The 24422-nt window shown below is 41.2% G+C and overlaps 1 protein-coding gene across 3 annotated transcripts in view; it reads right to left on the bottom strand.

The window, feature by feature from the left end:
• Window positions 1–244: 244 nt before the first annotated feature.
• GPRASP1 (G protein-coupled receptor associated sorting protein 1) overlaps window positions 245–24422 on the bottom strand; it is a 48699-nt gene continuing 24521 nt past the window's right edge. Inside the window, exons 2-6 of one of the 3 annotated variants that reach the window (XM_025431635.3) lie at window positions 6585–6671; window positions 5952–6031; window positions 5718–5818; window positions 5551–5625; window positions 245–5024 (exon numbers count right to left, since the gene is read on the bottom strand). In XM_025431635.3, coding sequence (XP_025287420.1) covers window positions 601–4713 — 4113 coding nt within the window. In that variant the 5' untranslated portion in view covers window positions 4714–5024; window positions 5551–5625; window positions 5718–5818; window positions 5952–6031; window positions 6585–6671 and the 3' untranslated portion in view covers window positions 245–600. The remainder of the gene's footprint in view (window positions 5025–5550; window positions 5626–5717; window positions 5819–5951; window positions 6032–6584; window positions 6672–24422) is intronic. The other 2 variants (XM_035712099.2, XM_049107293.1) reach the window with 2 other exon arrangements.

Genomic DNA, 24422 nt, shown 5'->3' with positions numbered 1-24422 from the left:
AAACTCCTTTTCCAACCCCATGCTTTTCTTCACACCACCCAATCTCTTTCACACATTCCAGAGCCCGACTTAATTGGGTCCTTTTTCTCTGAGGCATGCCCTGAGTAGCAGCCCATGGTAAGTTTTGCATTTAAAGTTATTAGAATAAGCTTCTTCAAGGAACATATTATTTATACATTAATTACCTGTATGTGTTCCTGTGTTATCTTTGCTTCTGTATCTTAAGTTCAGGCATAGGGGTGACTTCTGACAACTTTAACACAACTTTATTGAAAACACAAACAAAACTCAAATAGACCTCAATAAACTAGAATGACAATCAGAAGGGTAGCTGCCTTACTCAGGATGGCTCAGTTCACTTTAGCTTAAATACTAAATGTCACAATCTGGACAAAAACACAAATATCAACAAATGTGCTTTCAGTTCTAATATTCATTTGGCATCAAAATGATTCAGCTCATACAGAGTTGGGTAAAGTCAGTGTTAGCAATAAAGATGTACATTACAACACAGAACCAACTATGTAAATCAAAACAGTATTCGAGGAATTGTTAACTCAGGAACATAAGGACAAAGGCAAATGATTAACCATACTAATTTTATTGGTCTGCCTCAGGGTCCTTTTGATCATCTGTTTTGCCTTGCAGTTCCTTAGCAAATTCCTCAACTTCATGAAATGCAGAAATAAGTGGCTCAAGACTGAAATCATCATCAGTGAACAATACTGTCTCCTTTTTGATATTGTTATCAATATTCTCAAACATCGCTAGAACTTGAATATTGTCATTTGTCTCTTTCCTGTTACAAAGGCCCATAAATTCTGACATTGCTTTAGCATGGAGTAATTCTTTTGTCATGACAGGATTTTCAAACAAATTCATTAGCATTTTTAGAACATGAAACCTTGTTTTGGTATTGCCCATGGCTAACAAGGAGAGAAATCCAGACATATACTTGGCAACCAGTGTGTGGTAGTCAGTAGTTGTAGTGAGATGTCTAACCATCCTTATTCCAGATAGCTGTTCAGGGGAATCTAAGCTGTAAGCAAGGGTTTCTTCACACACTTGACATACATATGTCTGAATCATGTTTAGATTTGGATAAGGTGGAGCCAGGCGAATCATATTTTCCAAAAAACTTGTCCTAACTCGGGACGAAGGATAATTGAGCAAGGTTTCAATAAGTGAGACAACACCTGAATCCCGAATGAAATCTCGAGTAAATTGAGAAGCACTTCTCAAACCCATTGTAATTTCTGATATTTCATGAATAAAAGGATCTTGGATTTTGTCCATTAATAGAAGGAGTTCTTCAAACTCTTCAGAACCAATTTTAAGCTCACATTGTATGCAGCTACAGGACCAACTCTCAGGCTCTGCACTCTCCCTGGCCTTGAGATGCTCCTGAATTTCTCTGACTGACCTGTAGGATGGATCATACTGAAATGGAAACTCAGGTTCAGGCTGATCAGGCTGAAGCAAAGATTCCTGCTCTTCCCATTCTGGGGTAAGTTCCATGTGCTTGGGCTTTCCTCTAAACATTTCAGAGAACAGAGATGCTGCCTCTTTTGGAAACCTAAAGGGGATTGGAGATGGGAAACCAACCCTACCCCACGGACCAGGCTTGAACAGAACAGTGACCTCTTCCCAGCTCTGAGGCCCGCGTGAAGCATCAGGCTCCTGCTCAAATGAACACCCAGAACTGCAGATAGCCCTGAACACAGGGCTAGGATTTGATTCAAAATGGGCCTCATCTCCTGCCCAGAACCAGGACCCCACTATGGCCTCATCCTCCTCAGCTACTGTCCTGGTTTCCTGGCTGGTCTCATACCCGGCCCCAACAACTATCCCTTCCTCATTTTCTGGTCTGGACTCACAGGTAACAACAGTTCCAGTCTCATTAATGTCCTTCTTTCCAGACCAGAACCAGGACTCAAAAATTATCTCATCATCCTCTGAATTGGATACACAGCATTTCTCTGCTTCTATGCTGGCTTCTTTTGCAGCACAGAACCAGGATCTAAAAAGGATTTCTTCTTCAGTCCTTGACCTGCTCTCACCTGTTGCCTGATGCCCAATCTCTATACTGTCGTCTTCTTCAGCCCAAAACCAGGACCCAAAAATGACTTCCTCTTCCTCAGTAACTGGCATGGACTCGAAACTGACTCCTGCCTCCAGACTGGCCTCTTCTTCAGCCCAGAACCAAGAACCAACAGTGGATACCTCCTCTTCAGCCTCTGGACTAGATTTGTTGCAGAAGCCAGCCTCCTTCCTAATCATCTCTTCTCTGGCCCAGAACCAAGACCCAACAATAGCTTCCTCCTCAGCTGCCAGCCTGTCCTCTTTTCTAGCCTCAGCTGCTATCTTGAGCCTGTCTTCATCCCCAGCCCAGAACCAAGAACCAATAATGTCTTCCTCCTTAGCATTTGGCCTGGATTCTTCATCTGTAGCCTCTCTAATGGTTTTATCTCCTTTCCAGAACCAGGATGTGATCATGGTCTCTTCCTCCATCAGTGGCTTGGCCTCTTCTCCAGTCCTATCATCTATACTGACCTCTTCTGTAGCCCATAACCAGGGCCCTATAATGGTCTCTGGGCTTGTGTATTTTCTGGACCAGAATGATGAATCAACAGTTTCCTGTTCCTCCTCTGGCCTAGACTTCCAGCTGCTTCCATTGGCAGTATACATGCATGGATCATCTTCATCCAAGAAGCAAGACTCATTATTGGTGTCTTCAGCCCTTGCCATAAATTTGCATCTGGCACCAGTACCGTACTTCATACTGACCTCTTCTGTGGTCCCAAACCAAGATGATATAATAACCTCTTCCTTGTCCTTCAGGCTAGACTTGTTGCTGACCTCAGTCCCCACACAAGCTTCTACTCCTTCCCAGAACCATGACCCAATGATGGGCTCCTCAGCTCCTGGCATGGTGTCACAGCTCACTTTAGACCCAGAATCTATCTGGGCTTGGTTCCCAGCCCAAAACCAGGACCCGAATATTGTCTCTTCTTTATCTTCTGGATTGGCTTCTTCTACAAACTCAGCCTCTGTATTGACTTTTCCATCCCAGAACCAGGGACCAATAACCTCTTCTTCCTCAGACCTTGGCCTGGATGCACAGTTGGCTCTAACATCAGATTCTACACTGGCCTCAATACTGACCCAAAACCAAGGCTCAAAAATGGTCTCTTCCTCAGCCTCTAGGTTGGTTTCTTCACTAGCCCAGAAACAGGAATCAGCAATGACTTTTTCTTTATCACATACTACCATAGATTTGGAGTTGGTCTCAACCCCAGTTACCATAATGGTCTTTTCCCCAGACACAAACATGGAATTGCTAATAGACTCTTCCTCAGTCCTTGGTCTGGATTTACTGCTGGCATCAATCCTCATACTGGCTTCTTCTTCAGTCCAGAACCAACAGCCAACAATGGACTCATCCTCCACTTGAGAATTGTACTTGACACTGTCCCCACCTACTACATTAGACCCTTCTGTAGCCCAGAACCAGGTCCCAATGAGGAACTCTTCCTCAGACCTGGCTTCTTGCTTGGACCTGGCCCTGGCCTTAGGTTTGGGCTTTTCCTTAGCTATTATTCTGGCCCTGGCCTCTTTCTTGGATTTGGGCCTTGGCAAGTTATGAGCCTTTTCTCCAGGCCAAATCCAGTATTCTTTTTTTACTACATTTATAGATCCAGACACAAAATCAATGTAATCTTCTTGCTTGGCCCTGTGCCTGGCCCTGACATTGGCCCCTTTCCTGGCTCTGGGTTTGGACCTGGATTTGGCCTCCTCTCTAGCCCAGAACCAGGACTTCACATTGTCCTCATATTCAGATCCAGAACTGGACTCATAGAGTTCTTTCTTGGACCTAAACCTGGACCTGTTATTGGTCTCTTCCTTGGGCCTGGACCAGATATTAGTCTTTTCTCTGGTCCAGAACCAGGATGTCTTATTAGATTCATCCTCAGAGCTAGAACTAGACAAAATATAAAATTCTTGATTGGTGTTGAGCCTAGACATGGCCTCTTCTTTGGCCATGCTTCTAGATCTGGGACTGCCCTTTACCCTGCCTCTAGGATGAAAATTTGTACTGACCTCTTCTCCACTCCAGAACCATGAATTCAGATCCTCTCTGTGTTCACACTTGTGAGAGAACTCTTCTTTGGATGTAGGCCTGGGGTACCACCAAGACCCCACACTGGTCTTCTCTGACCCAAACAAAGGCTGTATTCCTGATTGGAACTTGACTTTGGTGCTAGGAAAGGACTCAATGTCCACACTGATTGGTTCCCTATCCAGAGATAAAATCTTAGATTCAGCAACTGACCCAGATTCTGTACTGACCGTAGGCCAAGCTATGGCATTGATCTGGGACACTCCCTCTGTCTTCAACATTGCTTTACCATCAAACTCAGTCTGGGCCCATGAATGGGCTTTATCTATGGGCCTTGCCCCAGGGATCAACTTGGCTTCATTCTTAGGATGCACCACACCTACTACCATATCTTCAGCTTTGGGCTTTACACCACCTACTACCATGGCATCAGATTTAGGCCTTGCCCCAAGCATTACCTGTACCTGGGTCCTAACCTTGGGTCTGACCACCAATGGGACTTCATTCTCTCTTTCAGCCCCACCCCCAACCTCTTCTCTAGCCTTCCTTTCAGGCTTTGCCTGGGCAGTAGGTTTAATATCAGCCCTAGTCATGGTATAATTTACAGAAGAGGCCCAGTTAAATAGCCCTACCCCAGTCTCAGCCTCTACTACAGATCTCTCCCAGTTTTGTATCTTCACACTCTAATCTTTCAGTGATTCAGGTGGTATAGTTGGAAACAAATGTTAGAGTCAATCACCAGTCCAGCAGTCAATTAACCTCCTTCCGAAGCCTAGCCTCACAAAGTGCAGAAGAGGCACAATCAAGCTGGGGAACGATGAATGTTCCTGGGTAGGTGCAGACCTGTTGAGGGTGGTGGTCAGCAGCAATTCCAACACCACCAGAGTTGCCACTGGAGGTGGATCTAAGGAAAGAGAATGACATGGGGCTTTGAATCTCTACTAATTGTGTTGCTCCATACAGAGATTCACAGAGAGAGACTGGACCTTGAATGTTTAGTGGGACAGTTAGACTAGTAGAAAGTCTTCTGTCGGGATCCCTGGGTGGCGCAGCGGTTTGGCGCCTGCCTTTGGCCCAGGGCGTGATCCTGGTAGACCCGGGATCGAATCCCACATTGGGCTCCCGGTGCATGGAGCCTGCTTCTCCTTCTGCCTATGTGTCTGTCTGTCTGTCTGTCTGTCTCTCTCTCTCTCTCTCTCTGTGACTATCATAAATAAATAAAAAAAAAAAAAGAAAGTCTTCTGTCACCCTCATTTCACCCATGTTTTACCCGAGTTTGCCATGTTATTTGCTTAATATAAAACAGGTGTGAAATTGGTGAGTGTTGGCAATGAGAGAGGTTTGGGAGCCCCCTAGAATACCCTAATCATTCTTGGGCCTGTGTTGATTTCCACTTCCCTGCCCAAAGTTGTACCCACTTTCATACCAACCTGTATGGATGTGGTGTGATTTCCCCCTCCTTTCTTGATTCCAGTGTTAAGCCCTAAAGCAGCCTGTAGGCTATCCTAGGAATAAGTAAAAATAAAGAAGAGAATGGAGGATGATAGCTAGATAGATAAGAGGGCATGCCAACCTTTGATGTAAACCTCTCCCTTACCATAAGAGTTCAAATTGCTGTTTCCTGGTCTTTGCTGTCAGGTAGGTCTTCTCCTCTCCTCTACAGAGAATCTACACCTACCCCAATATTGCTAATATCTCCTGCAGGAAATAGACAAGGACATGCTGTGGCAGTGTGTAAATCTGGCAGCAAGCAGGAGAGGTGGAGGAGACCCACTTGGATCAAAGACACTTGCCATGATCTTACTCTGTAGTACTCCCCTGATTTACCCACCTTCACACTAACCTCCAGAGATTTGAACCAGTCTTCTCCTCCTCTCCTTCCTTACAGAAGTGAACAGCCTTAAAGCAGGTCTATGGGCAGACACAAAGGCAAACGTTTAGGAAATAATGGTGGCAACTGAGTGCTTAGCTGACTGAACAATACTAAAGATAAGAATATCCATATTATCTTCTAACATTTAGGGTTCTGTTGATAGAATATTTTCATTTAATTTAGGCCCTCTGTTTCAGGGTTCTAAGTAACAACTCCTCACATCACTCACGTCCAATTATTCCCATCTCCAATTCTGAAGATTCACCATTAGGTGTTCAAAATCCCTTGCTCTGTACTACAGAAAGGAGGAAAAGTACACAACATACTCCAAAAAACAGAATGTGACTGGCACTTGCAATTACTTCTTCTGTCTCACCCTCACCTCCTAGTCCATCTTTTCCTGCCACAAATTTTGGGTGGAGGTGAGGAAGGAAGACAAGGGAAGTGCTTAGAAAGCTAATACAAAGAAGAATTTTACAAGGTATTCCTGGATGCCTGACCTGTTCTGGTCGCAGTCACCCCACCCCGATTCGGGTCTCCACACTGTGGCTGCTGCCCACCGCCGCCCCCCGCCCCCAGCTCCACACACACCTCCAGAAATCCAGGCCATTGTCCTGCTCCTCCTTTTTCTGAAGCCTCTCCTTTACAGATGCACCCTGCGGGACGAAACCGCCAGACCTACCGCGCAGAGAGAAGACTTTGGCATCAATCAGCCGCCTGTGGTAAGGGACGGCACCCGCGGCGCGGGCCCAATAGGGCCCTTTCCAGAATCAGGGCCCGGAGTGGCCAACTCCACCCGCCACCCGCTCCCGCCAGCGGGGCACAGCGCTCGGACGCCGCCCCCCTCTCCCGCCCCGGCGGCTTCCCTGGGCGCCCCCCACCCCAGCACCCGCTCCGCCATTTCTTCCTCGGCAGCCTCCCCCCAGAGCTCTCCCCCGGCACAGGCACCGTCGAGGGCGGGTCGCGGGTCCCTGGAAAGGTGGCTGCGGAGTGGAGGGCGCAGTTCGTCTCCACAGGATCCGAGGGAGCCAGCCTCTCCGGCCAGCCCCGTGCCCTGGGCCCGGCCCGCGCGGGTCGTCGCCTCTCCTCGCCAGGGGTCCCGTGGCGCTGCGCACCTCTCTCAGGCACCAGCTACGACCGGGTCGCCTCCTCTTTGCCAGGCTGCCAGGGTCTGGGGTCCGGGAGGGCTGGAAGCGGGCGACAGTGGGGGCCTCCCCGCCTCCCCCACCCCACGACAGCCCCACTTGCCTTCACAGGCTCAAGGTGCCGGTCGTTGGGCTCCCCCTCCTCTCAGAGCTCCTCACCCGGATTCCCACCGCCTTGCGTGCGGCCACAATTGCAAAGAGGCGTCCCGCCCCCCCCCCACCCCCCCCCGCGCTGCCGCACCAAACTGGGCAGGGGCTGCGCAGGATGCGGCACGAAACGCTCGCGGCGAGGGTGTCGGGAAGGGGGGCGGAGGGATACGGCACGAATGGGCTCGACGCCCCCTCCCCGGCCCACCCTAGTTCCGACCCAGAGGGGGCGGGGCCGGGAGGAGCCCCAGCCTAAGGGGCGGGCTCACAGCAGCCCGCCTCTGCAGACAGACCTCGGCGGCGACCACCCCCTCACTGCTGGCACCGCGATATGTGGGACCGGGGGACCGTTAGCGGTGGGGGCTAGCATCGAGAGACCGGGGGTGAGGGGGACGGGGGGGGGAAGGGCGGAGAAAGTGCGCTGCAGGCAGCAGCGGATGGATATCAACCGCCCCTCGGTGTGGGAGAGCCCCCAGACTGCTCACCGTCTGCCTGCCCCCCTCCCCCATTCCGTCCGCCACCCTCACTCGAGGCTGGTGGGCGAGGGGCTGTCAGGACAGCAGGCTGCAAGGGGAGAGACGACCTAAGCCCAGACTGCCCCGGAGGTCCTGGGGTGGCCCTTTCCTTCATTGCTTCGCGGGGCCACGGAAGGGAGGAAGGTGGGCGGGGGTTCCCATGGAGGCCTCACCACTGCGCCTTTTCTTTTTTTTTTTTTTTTTTTTTTTTTTTTTTTTTATTTTTTTTTATTGGTGTTCAATTTACTAACATACAGAATAACACCCAGTGCCCGTCACCCATTCACTCCCACCCCCCGCCCTCCTCCCCTTCTACCACCCCTAGTTCGTTTCCCAGAGTTAGCAGTCTTTACGTTCTGTCTCCCTTTCTGATATTTCCCACACATTTCTTCTCCCTTCCCTTGTTTTCCCTTTCACTATTATTTATATTCCCCAAATGAATGAGAACATATAATGTTTGTCCTTCTCCGACTGACTTACTTCACTCAGCATAATACCCTCCAGTTCCATCCATGTTGAAGCAAATGGTGGGTATTTGTCATTTCTAATAGCTGAGTAATATTCCATTGTATACATAAACCACATCTTCTTTATCCATTCATCTTTCGTTGGACACCGAGGCTCCTTCCACTGCGCCTTTTCTAATGGAAGGCGATCTACACACCTGTAACCTGAGCAAACCAACCACTGCTCTGCGCCCATTCTTTCTGCCACACTGCTGTTTTCCCCGCCTCATTCAAACCGGTAACATGGACGGGATGAGCACTGGGTGTTATTCTGTATGTTGGTAAATTGAACACCAATAAAAAATTAATTTATTAAAAAAAAAAAAAAAACGGTAACATGCTTTGCCATTTCGCGGTCCTCACAGTTAGTTGCCCAAGAAGGAGGGCCGTTTTTTTCCCTATCAGGACCCGCACTGGGTCATACGATCTTTCCTGTCTGTTGCCCCCGTGGCCCGGTGCCGGGCTGGTCCTGGCTCCTCTTCAACTGGGCTATCAAGTCTCTTGCAGTCCCATCCAAGCTCTCACGATCTTCGGCAGTGTGGAAATGTGGCAGGGATTAGAACCAGCTTGGATCTCAGCCACTTGCCATACACACCTGTCTAGTTTCCCCAGCCACACTTTGGAGGAAGGCGTCATCCTGTACCTACTGCCCCAAGACAGAAGCCTGGTGGTTCTTGAATCCTCTCATTTCTTTACCTTTACATCCTTCCTGTCGTCTTGAGCCCTTCCTTTCTGTGCTCCATGGCACAAACAGAGCAACATGTTTAGGCTCCACTGTGGTTGAGCACAAACCTGCTGGTGCCCATTTTAAACCCAATTAAATGGCACTTTCACTGTGATAGGCTGAATAAAGGTCCCTCAATGACGTCCATATCCTATTTTCCAGAACCTGTAAATATGTGATGTCACAGGGCAAAGGAGAAGTAAGATTGTTGGCGAAATTAAGATTACTAATCAGCTGAATTTAAAATAAAAATATGCTGGGTCTCTTCCTGGCCAGTGTAATTACAAAGGTACTTCAGATGTGGAAGAAGTAGGCAGAAGGGTCAGTGTCACAGTGAAGTAGAAAGAGAAAGCATTGCTGGCTTTGAAGATGAAACAAAACCAAGGCCCAAGGAATGCAGGTAGCTTCCTGATGCTAGAAAAGGCAAAAGCATTTCAGAGAAATGAATCCTGGCCATCGCCTTCATTTCAGACCAGTGAGATCCTTGTTGTTTTCCCAACATCCAGGACTGTAAGATAATACTTTTGTGTTATTTTAAGCTGCCAAGAATGTAGTAATGTGTTGACAACAGCAGTAGGAACTGAATTTACTCACCATGTTGATAAAGTCCATTCCCCTTGACTTACTTTACTTAGCCTTGAACCCCTGGGAAGATCACCTTGGGGGCTCATCTCTTACCCCTATAACCACCCTCTCCAGCAACCCCCGTCTCTATTTTCTAAAGAAGAGATTTTTGCAGTGGCCTTTGAGGTTTATCTTGAAGAAAGTCCCCATTTGCTGAAAATCACTGATGTTTTTGAGGATGAAAAGGGAACCATATTCTTTCCAGGAATTTTCAGATATTTTAATTTCATTCCAGGAATTTTCAGATATTTTCATTTCAAGTTTTGTTTTTAAGCATTTATTATAACTGTGCAATATTTAGGTGATAAAAATATCTGGAGATGATTCTATACAGTATCTGGACTGACAGTGGATATCAATTATCAGAGGAGGGCTTCTTTTTACTGTGCTGTTTAAATGGCTTTAGTTGAATTGTGGATCATTTTTTTCTTTGTTCCATAGCATACCCTCTTGGTTGAATGCCAGGCTTGAAGAAGGGAGTCTGAGCTCTGCTGGGATCTGTGGGTGTGTGTGAAGGTCTTTACCTCCCTGAACTGTTCTTTCACTTTCTTAAAGTCTCTGGTGCCTTTCATTAATTCAAGAAATACATATGAATACTTTTATCTTAGGCACTGGAATCAGAGTAGAAACAATCGTGAAAGAAATCCCTGTTCTTGTGGAAGCTACATCTACTTGTAGTTTCTTTCTTACCTTTCTTATTCAATTTCTTATCCAAAAATTTTGTAGTTATACCAGCATAAAGTTGTCTGATAATTATCAAGGTTATCAGGTATTCATCCCAAGACATATACTGACAGAGGAGTGGATCTACCAGAAGCTGACTGGTTACAATGTGAGACTTTGAAAATTTGTTGGACAATTTGTTCTCAATGGATTTGCAGAACAGGCCCTATCGCTATTTAATATTAATTAAACTGTGAAATGTCCTATTTTATGCTCTTTATGTGTTAGCACTTTGTGTGTATAAATCGTATAAGTGCCATCTTTAATATGTGAGAACATATAAAAGATTGAAACATGACGGTGTCATATGTCTCTGTGGCTGCTAAGTAATAGTCTATTTACTTCCTTCTAAAATGAATTCTGGTATGATTGCAACAGCCAAAGTTTCACTCCTCAGTGTCTCCACTAGCACCTATATAACATTGACTAGTTATATAACTATAAATCTAGTGTAAGTGCATGACACTGAGCTTTTGATTTCCAAGTTATCCACTTCAAAAAATCATCCATTATACTATATACAGAAACTCTAAAGAGTTCATCAAGAACTGTTAGAACTGATAAACAAATTCAGTAAAGTGAAAGGGTACAAAATTGAAGTAAAGAAATCTTGCATTACTATATAGCAATATTGAAGCATCAGAAAGAGAAATTAAGAAAACAATCTCATTTACAACTGAACCAAAAATAATAAGATACCTAGGAATAAAGCTAACCAAAGATGTGAAAGACCTGTACTCTGAAAACTATTAAATACTGATGAGAGAAATTGAAGACAACACAAAGAAATGGAAAGAAATTCCATGCTCATGGACTGGAAGAACAAATACTGTTAAAATGTCTATGCTATCCAAAGCAATTTATACATTTAATGCAATCCTTTCAAAAATACAGCAGTATTTTTCATAGAATTAGAACAAACAATCCTAAAATTTGTATGGAAGCACAAAAGACCCCCAAGCTTCCAGAGCATCCTTAAAAAGGAAAAGCAAAGTTGAAGGCATCACAATTCTGGACTTCAAATTATAATACAATGCTGTAGTAATCAAAATAGTATGGTACTGGCACACAAGCAGAGCAAAAGAACAGAATAGAAAGCTCAGAAATAAATCCATAATTATATGGTCAATTAATCTTTGACAAAGGAGGCAAGACAGTCAGTGGGAAAAAGATGTTTTCAATAAATGGTGCTGGGAAAAATGGACAGCAACATGCAAAAGATAGAAACTGGATCACTTTCTTCCATCTTATATAAAAATAAATTCAAAATGGATTAAAGATCTAAATATAAGACCTGAAATCATAAAAATCCTAAAAGGAAACACAGGTAGCAACTTCTCTGACATCAGCCATAACAAGTTTTTCTAACTAGGTCTTCTGAGGCAAGGGAAACAGCAAAAATAAACTATTCGGACTACATCAACATACAAGTTTTTGCACAGCAAAGGAAGCAATCAATGAAACTAAAAGACAACCTACATAATGGGAGAAGATATTTGCAAATGACATATCAGATAAAGGGCTAGTATCCAAGATCTATAAAGAACTTACTAAACTCAACACCCAAGAAAAAAAACAATCCAATCATGAAATGGGCAAAAGACATGAACAGAAATTTCATCAAAGAAGACATACACATGGCCAAAAAGCACATGGGAAAATGCTCTGCATCACTGGCCATCAGGGAAATACAAACCAAAACCACAATGAAATACCATCTCACACCATTGAGAATGGTGAAAATTAACAAGACGGGAAACAAAATGTTGGAGAGGATGTGGAGAAAGGAGAACCTCTTGCACTGTTGGTGGGAATGTGAACTGGTACAGCCACTCGGGAAAACTGTGTGGAGGTTCCTTAAAGAGTTAAAATTAGAGCTACCCTATGACCCAGCAATGGCACTACTGGGTATTTATCCCAAAGATACAGATGCAGTGAAATGCTGGGACACCTTGCACACCACAATGTTTATAGCAGCAATGTCCACAATAGGCAAACTGTGGAAGGAGCCTCGGTGTCCGTCAAAAGATGAATGGATAAAGAAGATGTTATATACACACAGTGGATATTACTCAGCCATTAAAAATGACGAATACCCACCATTTGCTTCGACGTGTATAGAACTGAAGGGTATTATGCTGAGTGAAGTAAGTCAATCGGAGAAGGACAATGTATGGTTTCACTCATACGTGGAATATAAAAAATAGTGAAAGGGATTATAGGGGAAAGGAGGGAAAATGAGTGGGAGAAATTAGGGTGACAAAACATGAGAGACTACTAACTCTTGGAACGAACAAGGGGTAGTGGAAGGGGAGGTGGGCAGGGGGATGGGGTGACTGGGTGACGCACATTGAGGGGGGCACTTGATGGGATGAGCACTGGGTGTTATACTGTATGTTGGCAAATCAAACTTCAATAAAATATATATGTATATTTTATATATATACATATATACATATATATAAAAGAACTTACAATATTCAACGCCCAAAAAACAATCCAGTGGACAGAATATATGAACAGACGTTTCTCCAAAGAAGACATCCAGATGGCCAACAGACATATGGAAACATACTCAACATTACTCATCATCAGAGAAATGCAAATCAAAACTACAATGAGATATCATCTCACATGAATTAGAATGGCTAAAATAAAAAACACAAGAAATAGCAAGTGTTGGCAAGGATGTAGGAACAAAGGAACCCTCATGCCCTGTAGGTAGAAATACAAACTGGTGCAGTCACTGTGGAAAACAGTAGGAAGTTTCTCAAAAATTTAAAAATAGAACTACCCTATGATCCAGTAATCACACTACTAGGTATTTACCCAAAGAATACAAAAACACTAATTTAAAAGGATATATTCACCCCTATTTTTACTGTAGCATTATTTACAATAGCCAAATTATGGAAGCAGCCCAAGTGTCCAGGGGCAGATGAATGGATAAAGAAGATGTAGGAGATATAGATAGATAGATATAGATATAGATATATAGATATAGATATATAGATAGTGGAACATTATTCAGCCACACAAAATAAGTTGCAGCAAGAGAGTATAATGCTAAGTGAAATACGTCAGTTAAAGAAAGACAAATATCATGTGAATTCACTGATATGTGGCGTTTAAAAAACAAAACAAAAGATCAAAATGGGGAAAAAAACAAAAAACAGACTCTTAATTATAGAGAAGAAACAGCTGGTTACCAGAGGGAAGGCAGGTGAAGAATGGGTGGAATAGGCAAAAGACATTAAGAGTACACTTATCTCAATGAGCACTCAGTAATATATAGAATTGTTGAATCACTATATTGCATACCTGAAACTAATAAAACTTTGTATATTAACTATTAAAAAAACTGATACCACTCAACATCCTAAAAATAAATAATTCATTCAAAAATTGGGGAGAAGACATGAACAGATGTAGAAAGCAAAATGGAGTCTCTCATGTTAAGCAGGAGTCTGTGTCAAGCAGGGGCCTATGTCAAGCAATGACTCAAGGAGTTAAATACACTACAGCCATGAGATATTACAGAGACCAGCATCAACTGACACCACAGAACTGATAACAAGAAGAACCACAGGAGGTCTGCAGGGGCTCAAGACCGATTAAATCCCTTTAAAGGGGGTAGGATTTTTACAGCAAACTGTTATAGACTCTTCAGACATGACCCCTTTATGTCTGACCACTTAAAAAAAGGCAACTGCCATCAAAGGCTCTGCCCAATTGATCTCCAAACAGAATGGAGATCTTTCATTGCTTGAACATAATATGCAGTTAGTGCCAAGAGCCAACCTACACTGGCCTTATCTCAACTGTGTGCTCACAGACTAACTTCCCATTTGGTTCATTAACTTCCTATACCCTTCTTTTATCTTGTTTGTTGTGTGGTTTGCTTACGTTCTGCTCTATGTGTTATGTAAAAAGCCAAGTTTAATCACAGAGTTTGGAAACTGGAACCTGCTTTATAACTGTGATTAACTTTGTCTTATGATTGAATAAAACTGACATTCTGGAAAAATACAAGTCATGTATGCACCTTTATAGCATGCTCATGACAAGAGACATTTTTTTCCCAAAAAGACCTCCAGATGGCCAAGAGACACATGAAAAAATGCTAAACATCATTCATCATCAGGAAAATGCAAATGAGATTTGACCTCACACGTGTCAAAATGGCTAAAATCAACAACACAAGAAACAACAAGCACTGGTGAGGATGTGGAGTAAAAGGAACCCTCTCGTATTATTGGCAGGAATGCAAAAACTGGTGCAGCCACTGTGAAAACAGTATGGAAATTCCTCAAAAAGATAAAAACAGAACTACCCTACAATCCAGCAATCTCACTATCAGGTATTTACCCAAAGAATACAAAAACACCAATTTGTAGAGATACATGCACCCCTATGTTTATATCAGCATCATTTACAGCATTATTTCCAAAATATGGAAGCAGCCTCAGTATCCATCTATTGATGAATGGATAAAGAAGATGTGGTATAAATACAATGTAATATTAGCCATAAAAAAGATCAAAATCTTGCCATTTGCAATGACATGGATAGAGCTAGAGAGTATAATGTTAAGCAAAATAAGTAAATCAGAGAAAGAGAAATGCCATATGATTTCACTCATATGTGGAATTTTAGCATCACAACAAATGAGCAGAGGAAATAAAAAGAGAGAGAAAGACAAATCAAGAAATGCTCTTAATTATAGAAAGAAAATAGTGGTGACCAGAGGGCAAGTGAGTAGGAATATGGGTTAAATAAGTGATGGGGATTAAGGAATGCACTTGTGATTAGCACTGGGTGATGTATGGAACTCCTGAATCACTAAATTGTACACCTTAAACTAATATACACTGTATGTTAACTAACTGGGATTAAAATAAAAACTTAAAAAAAGACATCCATCTCGTATAGACACACTGCTAGGTGTATGACCCACCTACTAGCAAAACAATCAGATAAGGAACTCCGCCACCCCCATCCATGAAGGTACCTTTCAAAATGCCCTGGTTAAATGAAACAACTGAGCTCTTGACTCATTCTGCTTTTTCCTTCACTGTCCTAATTCCCAATCTTATGCCTTAAATTAGCCAATAAGGAGTGTATGTGTGGAACCCTAGGCTCTCTATTCTCAGATCCTAATAAATGAAAAATCCTACCTCTTTTCTCCCTCCCACCCCCCACCATATGCTTGGGACTTATGGAACAACTTTAGAACAAAATAATCCTCCAAGCATTAAGTCAGGGAGGGATACAGAAGCAGCTGTGCCCCAAGCTACCCCCCACCCCCACCGTGCTGCATACATGCCTGTGAACTTTCAAACTAGCATATCCTTTTACTTGTGCAGGTCAAATAATTTCCTCTTGTCTCTCAATCATCAGAGTCATGGACCCGTTTTTTGCCCACTTAAGTTAATTTGTCTCTCTTCTGTCCTTCATTTGCCTCAGGCAAATTTTCCATCTAAGATTTCCCTTTTGTCTAAGATAGAGCCAAACTATGCATTCTTGGAATTTATCCATTCTCCTATCTCTGAGTTTCAGGAGCTTTACACAGGAACCCAAGTCCCTCACAGGACCAAGAAAGCTGGGTTCAGTTCTTGTGAACTATTTGATGAAACTGGCTCAAAAGATGTCTGCTTCCGTAGTCTTACAAGCCTCAGGGAAAGATCTCAGCCTGTGTCCACTACATGAGACAAGGCACATTAAAAAAACTTGTAGGGAGACCTGACCCAAGAATATTTTCAGGTCACATTTAGAGTGGGTTCTGCCTTAAGAGAGTTTATCTTGAGGGAAAACAGAGCCAGGCGCAATGACCTCAGTCCAGAAACAACACCTTGTCATCAGGGAAGTATAGCTATTTTAATGGCCACATTTGGGATTAGGACTTTTATTTTTGCCTGGATTAGCATATGCCCTCAACTATATGTCTGTCACAACAAAAGCAGATAAAACAAAATAAAACAAAAACAAAAACAAATTTTGTAGTACAACCTGAAATCTGGCATTGTGATGCCCCCAGATATGGTTTTCTTTTTTAAAATTCCCCTGGCTATTCGGGGTCTTTTCTGATTCCACACAAATCTTAAAATAATTTGTTCTAACTCTCTGAAGCTGTGGTCATCAAGACAGTGTGGTACTGGCACAAAAACAGACACATGGATCAGTGGAACAGAATAGAGAATCCAGAAGTGGACCTTGAACTTTATGGGCAACTAATATTCGATAAAGGAGGAAAGACTATCCATTGGAAGAAAGACAGTCTCTTCAATAAATGGTGCTGGGAAAATTGGACATCCACATGCAGAAGAATGAAACTAGACCACTCTCTTGCACCATACACAAAGATAAACTCAAAATGGATGAAAGATCTAAATGTGAGACAAGATTCCATCAAAATCCTAGAGGAGAACACAGGCAACACCCTTTTTGAACTCGGCCATAGTAACTTCTTGCAAGATACATCCACGAAGGCAAAAGAAACAAAAGCAAAAATGAACTATTGGGACTTCATCAAGATAAGAAGCTTTTGCAGAGCAAAGGATACAGTCAACAAAACTCAAAGACAACCTACAGAATGGGAGAAGATATTTGCAAATGACATATCAGATAAAGGGCTAGTTTCCAAGATCTATGAAGAACTTATTAAACTCAACACCAAAGAAACAAACAATCCAATCATGAAATGGGCAAAAGACATGAACAGAAATCTCACGGAGGAAGACATAGACATGGCCAACATGCATATGAGAAAATGCTCTGCATCACTCGCCATCAGGGAAATACAAATCAAAACCACAATGAGATACCACCTCACACCGGTGAGAATGGGGCAAATTAACAAGGCAGGAAACAACAAATGTTGGAGAGGATGCGGAGAAAAGGGAACCCTCATACACTGTTGGTGGGAATGTGAACTGGTGCAGCCACTCTGGAAAACTGTGTGGAGGTTCCTCAAACAGTTAAAAATATACCTGCCCTACGACCCAGCAATTGCACTGTTGGGGATTTACCCCAAAGATACAAATGCAATGAAATGCCGGGACACCTGCACCCCGATGTTTATAGCAGCAATGGCCACAATAGCCAAACTGTGGAAGGAGCCTCGGTGTCCAACGAAAGATGAATGGATAAAGAAGATGTGGTTTATGTATACAATGGAATATTACTCAGCTATTAGAAATGACAAATACCCACCATTTGCTTCAACGTGGATGGAACTGGAGGGTATTATGCTGAGTGAAGTAAGTCAGTCGGAGAAGGACAAACATTATATGTTCTCATTCATTTGGGGAATATAAATAATAGTGAAAGGGAATATAAGGGAAGGGAGAAGAAATGGGTAGGAAATATCAGAAAGGGAGACAGAACATGAAGACTCCTAACTCTGGGAAACGAACTAGGGGTGGTGGAAGGGGAGGAGGGCGGGGGGTGGGAGTGAATGGGTGACGGGCACTGGGGGTTATTCTGTATGTTAGTAAATTGAACACCAATAAAAAATAAATTAAAAAAAATTTTTTTAAAGGCAAGTTATTCCAGAAACAACTGTTGCATATCACTCTGTAAAACTCTGGTGTGCAGATCCCACCTATAAAGTGTAACATAAAGAGAGGAAAATATATTCCTCTACAACATGCATTTAAAGTTTAGAGTAGTACTCAACTCTGACATCATGAGGACTCTGGAATGAGAAAATTCGAGGGAGTCATTGGAGGAACTTAAGTGTTTGGGATAGTAAAGCTTAATGTGGCAACAACACCTGGAAAAATCATGTGAAAACCATAATTCAGGACATGGGATTATGAGTGCCTCTTGAAGATTTCTGGAATTAAAAGGGCTGGTAAGCTAAGGTTATTAGCTTTGAAGGGATAAGAAATCCTGAATTTCCACACTGTCAGCAAATCTAAGTTAACTGAATGTCAAATTACTTTTTAAAATAGAAAAAAATATATATATATAAGTCCATAGTACATTTTGTTATGTTTCTCATTACCTAACCATCACTTACTGCTTTGCTATGACAGGACATCATCAACGTCTGCTTCTACACAGCAAAATGAGAAAAAAAAAAAGAGTAGAGGTAGTCCACACTCTTCTTAAAATCCGTGGTCAAGAAATGCTCACATCATTTCATCTCACATTCATCTGACTGGAATTCAATCACCATTTATTGAAAATACTGTCTGTTCACAAGCTGTGCTGGGACAAGTGGATATCCACCTGCAGAAGAATAAAGTTGTCTCAGCAGACCAGGAATACAGCAAAACTTCCTTCACTTGATAAAGAACATATACAAAAACCCTATAGCTAACATCATACTTAATAGTGATAAACTTGGAAGATCAGGAAAAAGGCAAGGATGTTCGTCCTCTCCCACCATTCCCTTTCAAAGTTGTCCTAGAATCCTCAGTTAATGCATTAATCCCAGGAAAGAATATAAAAGGAATACAAATTGGGAAGAAGAAATAAAACTGCCTTTATTTGCAGGTGGCATGATTGTCTATATAGAAAACTGGAAAAACATAGACAAAAAAATACTCTTGGAAGTAATAAGTGATAGTATCAAGGCTAGAGGATAGGGCTAATATACAAAAGTCCATTGATTTCCTATATACCAGCAATGAACAAGTGAAGCTTGAAATTAAAAACACAATACCTTTTATATTAGCACCCCAAAAAATGAAGTCCATAGGTATAAATCTAACAAATATGTACAAGATCTATATGAGGAAAACTAAAATGAAATCTTAGAAGAACTGAATAAATGTGGAGAGATATTCCGTGTTTATAGATAGGAAGATTCGATATTGTCAAGATATCAGTCTTTCTCAACCTGGTCTATCGATTCAATGCAATCGCAATAAAAATCCCAGTAAATTATTTTATGGATGTTGACAAGCTGGTACTAAGGTTTATATGAAGAGGCAAAAGACCCAGAATAGCTAATTCAATATTGAAGAAGAACAGAGTCAGAGGACGGATATTACCTGACTTCAAGACTTATTATAAAGTTACAGTAATCACGATGGTGTGATACTGACAAAAGATTTGACAAATAGATCCGTGGAACAGAAGAGAGTCCAGAAATATACAGACATAAATACAGTTAATTAATCTTTGACAAAGGGGCAAAGGCATATAATGCAGCAAAGATAGTCTTTTTAACAAATGGTGCTAGAAGAAATGAACATGCACATGCAAGAAACCGAATTTAGACACAGACCTTATACTCTACAAAAAATAATTCAAAATGGATCACAGAGCTAAATAAAAAGGAGAACTAAAAAAGTCCCAGAAGATAACATAGGAGAAAGCTTGATGACCTTAAGTGTAATGATGACTTTTTAAAACAGCTTTATTGACATATATACCATATATACCATTCCTTTTTTTAAGATTTTATTTATTTATTCATGACAGACACAGAGAGAGAGGCAGAGACAAAGGCAGAGGGAGAAGCAGGCTCCATGGAGGGAACCTGACATGGGACTCGATCCTGGGTCTCCAGGATCACGCCCTGGGCTGAAGGCAGCATTAAACCTGAGCCACCTGGGCTGCCCAAGATCTACCATTCTTAACTAAATTTTAAGTGCACAAAACTGTATTATTATAGGCATTATGTTGTACAAATCTCTAGGACATTTTCATCTTGCACAATTGAAACTTTATACATCCTCAACAACTTCCCATTTCTCCCTCCTTCCAACCCCTGTTAACCACCACTCTACTATCCACATCTGAGTTTGATAATTTTAGATATCACCTATATGAATCTATCACAATCTTGATGTGGAATCATGTAGTATTTGTCCTTTTGTCACTGCCTTATTTCACTTAGCATAATGTCCTACAGATTCATCCATGTTATTACAAATGGCAGGATTTACTTCTTTTTTAAGGCTGTATAATATTCAATTCTAGGTATACCACATTTTATTATTCAATTTTCAATGGACACTTGGGTTGTTTCCATATCTTGGATATTGTGAATAATGCTGTAATAAATAAGGGAGAACAGAAATCCTTTTGAGATCCTGATTTCAATTTTTTTTTGGATATATACCCAGATATGGAATTGCTAGATGATATGGTAGTTCTATCTATCTATCTATCTATCTATCTATCTATCTATCTATCTATCTATCCATCTACCTATCTATCTATCTATCTATCTAGAAAGATAAGTATGCATGTATGTATGTATTTATGTATGTTTTAGGGACCTCTATATTGTATTCTATAATGGCTGCACAATTTTACATTGCCATCAATGATGTGTAAGTGTTTCAATTTCTTCAAATCCTTGCTAATTAACACTTGTGACTTTTTTTTTATAATACCATCTGTTAGGACGGTAATATTTCATTTTGGTTTTGATTTGCATTTCCCTGGTGGTTAGTGATGTTGGGCACCTATTCTATAACTGTTGGCCATTTGTATATCTTCATTTTTTTATCTCTTAAACTTTTTTATTTAAATTCAGTTTACCTAACATATACTGTATTATTAACTTCAGGGATAGAATTTAGTGACTCATCAGTTGCATATAACACCCAGTGCTCATTACATCAAGAGCCCTCCTTATTGCTCATCATCCAGTTATCCCTTCCCTCTACCCACCTGCCCTCCAGAAATCCTCAGTTTGTTTCCCAGAGTTCAGTGTCTCTTATGGTTTGCCTCCCTCTCTATTTTCACCTTATTTCATTTTCCCTTCCCTTCCCCTATGTTCATCTGTTGTTTCTTAAATTTCACAAATGAGTGAAATCATATGACAATTGTCTTTCTCTGACTGAGTTGTTTTGCTTAGCATAATACCTTCTAGTTCTATCCATGTTGTTGCAAATGGCAATATTTCTTTTTTGATGACTGAGTAAATAATATTCCATTGTATATACATACCACATCTCCTTTGTCCATTTATCTATTGATGGACATCTGGGCTCTTTCATAGTTTGGCTATTGTGGACATTGCTGTTATAAACATTTGGGTGCATGTTCCCCTTTGAATCACTATGTATGTATCCTTTGAATAAATACCTAATAGTGCAATTGCTTGGTCATAGGGTAGCTCTATTTTTAACTTTTTGAGGAACCTCCATACTGTTTTCCAGAGAGGCTGCACCAGTCTATTCAAGCCCTTTGCCTGTTTTGCTTCTATATCTTTTCTTTTCTTCCTCTTCCTCTTCCTCCTCCTCCTCTTCTTCTCCTTCTTCTTCTCCTTCTTCTTCTTCTTCTTCTTCTTCTTCTTCTTCTTCTTCTTCTTCTCCTTCTCCTTCTCCTTCTCCTTCTCCTTCTTCTTTTTTTGCTATTGAGTTGTGGAAATTCCTTATACGTTTTGGGTATTAGCCCCCCCCCAGATATATGGTATGCAAACATTTTCTCTCATTCTGTAGTTTGCCTTTTCATTCTGTTATTTCCTTTGCAGTACATGAGCTTTTTTAGTTTGATATAATGTTATTTGTCTATTCTGGTTTTTGTTGCCTGTGGCTTTGGTACTATATCCAAAGACTAATATCAAGAAGCCTTTCCCCTATGCTTTTGTCTAGGAGTTTTAGAGTTTCAGGCCACATGTTTAAAGTCTTTAATCCATTTTGAGTTGATGTTTGTGTATGTTAGGACTCTAACATATCTTTTCTGGAAGACACAGTTCAACCCATAACATGATAAAAATGTTTGAAATAAATAGTGGTAATGGATGTATAACTGTGAATGTAATTAATGCCACTTAATTGTTCACTTAAAAATGGTTGAAATGGAAAATTTTGTCACATATATTTCACCTAAATAAAAAAAGATATCACATCCTCTCTTCTCTCCTCAGACCCAAATTACTTTCTCTCAGCTGATGACTTTGCTTATTTCATTGCAAAAATAAAAGGAATTTGAAGAGACCTTCCACAAACTCCTACCACCATGTCTACTCACCATTTGCATCTGTGCCCATAAATTCTTCCTATTCTAATGTTCTGTGAATGAACTGGCCATGATCCTATCTAAAGCCAGCCTCTTCATATTTCCATTGGATAATGTCCCACCTCTTCTACTCATGGTCATTGTTCCAAAATTTCCTTCTCTCTCTCTCTCTCTCTCCCTCTCTCTCTCTCTCTCTCTCTTTTACCATAAAAATTTCCCTCTCTAGTGAAACATCCCCATCAACATTTAAACATGCTTTACTATTTCCTATCTTAAAAGCAAATTTCTTCCTTTATCTCATATCATTCCATAGCTACCACTGCATTTATTTTGCTGCAAAATTCCTCAAAACAGTGGTTTATTGACACTGTCTCCTCCTTTTTCTTAATACTACTCTATTTCTTCATCTTCAACATCTAATGAAGTTTCACTGCTCTATTGAAACTGCTCATCAAGATTGCTAATGTTCTCTGTGTTGGTAAATCCAATAATCAATTCTCAATCCTCATCTTGACCTATTATCCTAGTGACCATATAATTTATCATTCAAATCAAAACATTTCTGAGAGTAAAAAGAAAACTTTTTAAAAAGTGTTGTTAACAAGTTATTCCTGTACAAAATTCATAAACTGGGCTTGTCCTGGAAAAATAGGGATATTTGATCACCTTACCTATCAGTAATGTTGGGCAAGGTTGAAAACTCCGTTCTTGAAATATCTTGACTTAGTTTCCAAGACACCATACTCTCCTGGTTTTTCTCCTAATTTACTGGGTACTCCTGACTGCACATGCTTAGCTTTCTTTTTTGTTGTTGCTTTTGCTATTTCATTGTCATCTCCTCTATCTCAATACTGAAATGTTCCAGCACTCAATCTCTGGGCTTCTTCCATTACTACATACACATTCTATATTTCTTAGTGATCTCATCATGTATCATGGCTTTAAACACCATCCATTCCTTGATGAGTCTCAAATTTCTATCTCTAATCTGGATCTCTCTCAAAAATCCTAGATTTTTATATATATCCAACTGCCTACTTTTCATCTCCAAGTATATGTGTAAAAGGCATCTCAAACTCAACATGTCCTAACCTGAGCTCCTGAGCTTCCTCCTGAAACCTGCTACTCCCAGTCTTCCCCCATCTTAATAAATGATTATTTACTAAGTTGCTCAGCTTCAGAATAATCATTGATTCCACTTTTTATCTTACATTATATTCAATTCATCCACAACCTCCATTGTCTCTACCTCCAAAATATATGCCAAAGCTGGACACATCACCATAGCCACAGCTAACACTTTAGTCCAAGCTAAAGAGACTATCATCTCTTACCTAGACCACTGATTTCTTCCTACCTCCAAATTTTTCTCCTTATTTTCATTCTTGTTTCCCAAGGGTCTATTCTCTTCACAGTAGCCGGGTTTATCCCTTAAAAACACAAGTCATATCATGCTGATCCACTTACTGAAATCCTCTAATGGCTCCCCATAGCCCTTAGAATAGTATCCAAACTTCTTTCCAAGGTTTACAATATCTCATATGATCTGGCCCCTGGCTATCACTCTAAACTCACGTTCAACCATCCTCCCTTTGTTTGCTCCATTTGAGCCACATTGGCCTCCTTGCTATTTCTTGAACACACCAAGCATATTTCTACCCAAGGAGCTCTGCATTTGTTGTTCCCACTGTCTGTAATGATTTTCCCTAAGATAGTTTCATGGTCCATTCTCTCATTTCATTCAGATACTTGCTCAGAGAGAATTTCTTTGATTATCCAATGTAAAATGGTATTCCCCCTTCAAATATACTTTATTCTCATATTTTATTTTTCCCCATAGCATTTATCACTATTAAATATTATATTGCATATTTTATACATTGACTTATTATGTTTTCCTTCATTCTTAAATGTAAGCTCCATGAGTATGACACTTTATCTTGTTCTATATACTCCCAACAACTAGAAATAGTGCCTGTCACATAATAGATTGCTCAATAAATATTTGCTGAATATGTAAATGTCTCTGGAACTCTTAGGTGCTTTTTTGTTGTTGGTTATATAAATCAAATACCATAATTTAAAAATTTGGGCAGAGTTATTGTGCTTTATGCTTC

Source organism: Canis lupus, chromosome X (assembly GCF_003254725.2).
Source record: "Canis lupus dingo isolate Sandy chromosome X, ASM325472v2, whole genome shotgun sequence".
Lineage (NCBI taxonomy): Eukaryota > Metazoa > Chordata > Mammalia > Carnivora > Canidae > Canis > Canis lupus.
This window is presented reverse-complemented; position numbering and strand designations above follow the sequence as displayed.